The 4,109-nt window shown below is 40.8% G+C and overlaps 1 protein-coding gene across 2 annotated transcripts in view; it reads left to right on the forward strand.

Annotated features, from left to right (window-relative positions):
• Nucleotides 1-3,860, forward strand: part of CHES-1-like (Checkpoint suppressor 1-like) — an 18,284-nt gene extending 14,424 nt beyond the window's left edge. For both annotated transcript variants that reach the window (XM_002055115.4, XM_032439660.2), the window contains exons 4-6: nucleotides 133-990; nucleotides 1,660-1,857; nucleotides 1,922-3,860. In XM_002055115.4, the coding sequence (XP_002055151.1) occupies nucleotides 133-990; nucleotides 1,660-1,857; nucleotides 1,922-2,576 (1,711 nt within the window). In that variant the 3' untranslated portion in view covers nucleotides 2,577-3,860. The remainder of the gene's footprint in view (nucleotides 1-132; nucleotides 991-1,659; nucleotides 1,858-1,921) is intronic.
• The last annotated feature ends 249 nt before the right edge of the window (nucleotides 3,861-4,109 follow it).

Below are 4,109 nucleotides of genomic sequence, written 5' to 3' on the forward strand. Positions count from 1 at the left end.
GTGCGTTTCAACCAATTCGTTTTAATGGCTCAGCTGTTCCTTTCAGATACGATAACTAAAAAATAAAAAAACAAAATATAATTTTTAAATATTGAGACTAATGTTTATGTATATTTTTTTTTTTTTTTGCAGTTCCTTGATCTTCATGGCCATTGAGGACTCGAATGAGAAGGCGCTGCCCGTTAAGGAGATTTATGCTTGGATCGTGCAGCACTTTCCCTACTTTAAGTCGGCACCGAATGGCTGGAAGAACAGCGTGCGGCACAATCTGTCCCTGAACAAGAGTTTTGTCAAAGTGGAGAAGGCTCCGAATATGGGCAAGGGCTCGCTGTGGCGCGTCGAGCCGCAACAGCGTCAAAATCTCATGCAGGCCCTAAACCGTTCCCCCTACTTCCCCAATTCGGCCGTTGACAAGATTAGCCCAATGCTTAAGAGTCCCAGTGGCAATAGCGCCGCCAGCGTGGGCATCGTTGGCTACGATAGCTTGGATGGCAACGCGAGTGTTCCGCCGGCGCCCACAACGCCCGCGAAAACCAACGGGGTGCTGGCCAATGGCAATGGCGGCAGTCAGCCGGCCACGCCGAATGGCAGCACTGGGGCTGCTGCTTCCGCTTCTGCTGGCAGTCATGCCCGCTTCGATCCCAAGCTATTTCCCAATCTGTCCAAGGCGTTTCGCAATATTGAGGAGCCTTCGCTGCAGCCGCAATTCTTGGGTGATGCTCTGGATGAGGAGCTGCCTGGCGATTATGTGACCAATAACAACAGCAACAACAACAACAATAATAATAATAATAATAATAACAACAACAAGTACAACTATGCCGTTTCGAACGGTACTGGCTCCCAATCAAGTGTTCCAGTCTGTGCCTACAATTTCGAGCGGCTGGCACGCGACTGCGGCGCCGATAGCATCGACGATGTCCATGCAGCAGCAGCGATGCTTTTCCTTAAACATGGATCAAAAGCCTTCAGTGAAACCTTTCAAAATGGGTAAGTGATAAGCGATAAATGGCCTTTGATAAATAGATAAGCCCAAGCACATAAATTAAATATCGATTTTCTTATCGATACGTAAGAAGACTCGGTATAGAGAGAGCTGTGCACAGATTTGTGTGCTCTATAAAATTGATCTATACGCCGATTCGCTAATCAATTTGTGTATCGATTCGTATGTATTTTTTTACATATATTTCGTCGATTCGCTAACCAATATTTACAACGATTTGTGCAGATCGACTTATGTCGATTCGCTAAACGATGCAAACTATGCAAATCTACTTGCATACACTTGCATATCGGTTCTCTAACCGATTTGTATATCAATTAGTCTGCCTGCATCGATATATGTATCGAATCACTACCCGATTATCTTATCTGTCATACATGTCTACAAAAATATTACCCAGCGTGCTGAAAATAGCTTTTTTGTCGATTACATTAAGTATAGTATAGTATATATAGTATGGATCCCACATAGTATAATGAAAATGGAAAGGAGGGAGTCCCACAAAGGAAAGATGGAATTGCACCGCCATCTAATCAGCTATGAGTCAGAGATCTGAGTCATATGAATTGCTGCCTGAACCCAAGATTGATTAAGGCAGTGAGAGCTTTGTGATTAACTTTAATCAATTGGATACCCTCGGCTCTTCTATTTAGCGCACCGGTGATAACCAGTTCGCCCAGCGAGGATCACACCTACTCGGCGGGCGGCAATAGCAATGCGGATAGCGGCGCCTCAACGCCGCTGACCAATGGCAACGGCCAGGCCGTCCAGCAGACGCAGGCCAGTGTTGGCAATGGTGCCGACAGCAATTGCGCCAGTTCCGATGCGGCCTACGACAGCAGCGAGGAGAAGTAAGTCGCCCTCAATATCAATTTGTGGCAGTTAGCTAATCTGTTGTTGAACTCTTCTGCACAGTCATAATATAACGCCCGAGGAGCTGGCCGATCAGCAGCGACATCGTGACGGTGTTGATGCCTTGCTCTCGCTATCGCGCTCCTCCATTGTTGAGTGCGGCTCGTCGACGACCACGACGCACTATCATAGCAACGGTAGCAGCGGCAGCAGTCACGGCTCACCACATAAGCGTGCCTCCAGTCGCAGCATTGAGGAGGAGAAATGGCAGCATATGGAGCTGCAGTATCAGCATCAGCAGCCGCATCATCATCATCATCAACATCCTCATCACCATCATCATCAGCAGCAGCAACAACAGCAACAGCAGCAGCAGCAGCAACAGAACACCGGCGTCTATACCAATGGCAGCGGCAGCAAAATGGCGCTGCTTAGCAGCGCTGCTGCCAATGTGGCTGCCGCTGGAGCGCTCGTCCAGCAGCAACAGCAGCAGCAAAGGCCGCTCTACGAGGAGCTCTACAGCGCAAATGTCACCGGAAGCAATTCGGTGTCCAATTTGTATATGCCGGCCGTTAGCTGTCTACCAGCTGGAGGCGTTGCGACGGCTGGCAACGGGCAGTCCATGCTGTCGCTCAGCGCTGTGGCGACCAAGAGCAAAGTGAAGCCCTTGCGGGGATTGCGCACCAAGATCAAGAGGAAGGCCGCCTGGATGCGGTGAATATGGCGCAAAGCTGGCGGCAGACAGTAGACACTTGTAGGTCGGACTGTTTGTTGAACTGGCACACACACACACACACACACACTAGCACCCACAACCTCAGTCGCCATCCTGCTCGCACCACTTGTTGTCTCTTTCTAAAGCGAACTCTGTACAATGCGGCGCATTTAGTCAAATGTTTTGGTTTCCCTTCTTTTTCTTTTATATATATATATATATATATATATTTTATTTTTATTAATTCTCTGTGTTTTTGTTATCGAGCGACAATTTTCTTTATTATAATATACTATTTAATATTATTATTATTATTTTTTTTTATAACTATTTTTCATAGTTTAATTTTAGCTGTTAACTTTTTATTGGACTTGATTTAGTGGCAACCATACGTGCCTGTTAATTGTTGGCCATTATATATATAATTTTTTTTTAATAGTTGCAATTTTCTTTGTTAGCTTTTAATTTACAATTTGTGCATATATAATTTACAAAACATTTTAAAACATTTTTATCTCACTTAGAAAACAAAAGAAAAACAAAAACAAACAAACAACAACAACAACAAAAATCAACCAAAAACTAATAAACACAAAAATGTCCTAAGGTGCTAGCTGGGCACGATTTTTTAAAAAAATATAATTGTTTACATACGATTTATGAAGTAAGAAAAATGTACAAGAAACTTAAGAAGGAGAAGGCAAAAACTAAAAACAACAAAAAAAAAAAAAAAACAAAAAACAAATCAAAACAAATTGTGCTGACAAACAAAACAAAAGAAAACAAAAAAAAAATGGCAAAAATGTAGAAACAAGTGAAAGAGTAAAATGTTTAAAACAAAATAAGCAACAATTGCGTTATCAAAGCACTTTTATATGTTTGTTTGCTGTGAGTTGAAAACATATATAAGTCAAATGTGTAACACACACATAAATATATACACCTCTATACATATATGTATGTAAAGTACTAAAAAAAACAACATTTAGCGCCTTATTATTGAGTCCTTAGCAAAAAAGAGAAAAAAGAAAAACAAACAGATGCAGCAGATGCTGTTAAAAATTTGAATTGTTTAATTCGCTACATGTTATATACTATTTACTATATTATTATTACAATTATGATTACAACTATTATTACTATTACTATTATAATTATCATATGTTATATATTATTAACGTAAGTGCTAACAAAATCAACCAAAAGAAAAAAACAAACAACAAAACTAACACGGGCCAATAAAGCGTAGCATAGCAATCCGCATACCCTATACTAAAACAAACAAACCAACAAACAAACAAACAAACAAACCAACCAACAATAACACAACATGCGACACTCAAGTAAATGTTAAATCAAAGATACTTTTAGTAACATAAGCAAAAAAAAAAAAAAAAAAAAATTATAACAAACAACAACAACAATTAGTTTGTAGGCATTAAACTATTGTAGTTACAAATTTATGCAAAACTTGTTAACAGTTTCTTTGTTTCCTGGCTTCAGAAAGCACAACGCAATTTGTTTTTATTTTATTTT

This window comes from Drosophila virilis, chromosome X (genome assembly GCF_030788295.1).
Source record: "Drosophila virilis strain 15010-1051.87 chromosome X, Dvir_AGI_RSII-ME, whole genome shotgun sequence".
Lineage (NCBI taxonomy): Eukaryota > Metazoa > Arthropoda > Insecta > Diptera > Drosophilidae > Drosophila > Drosophila virilis.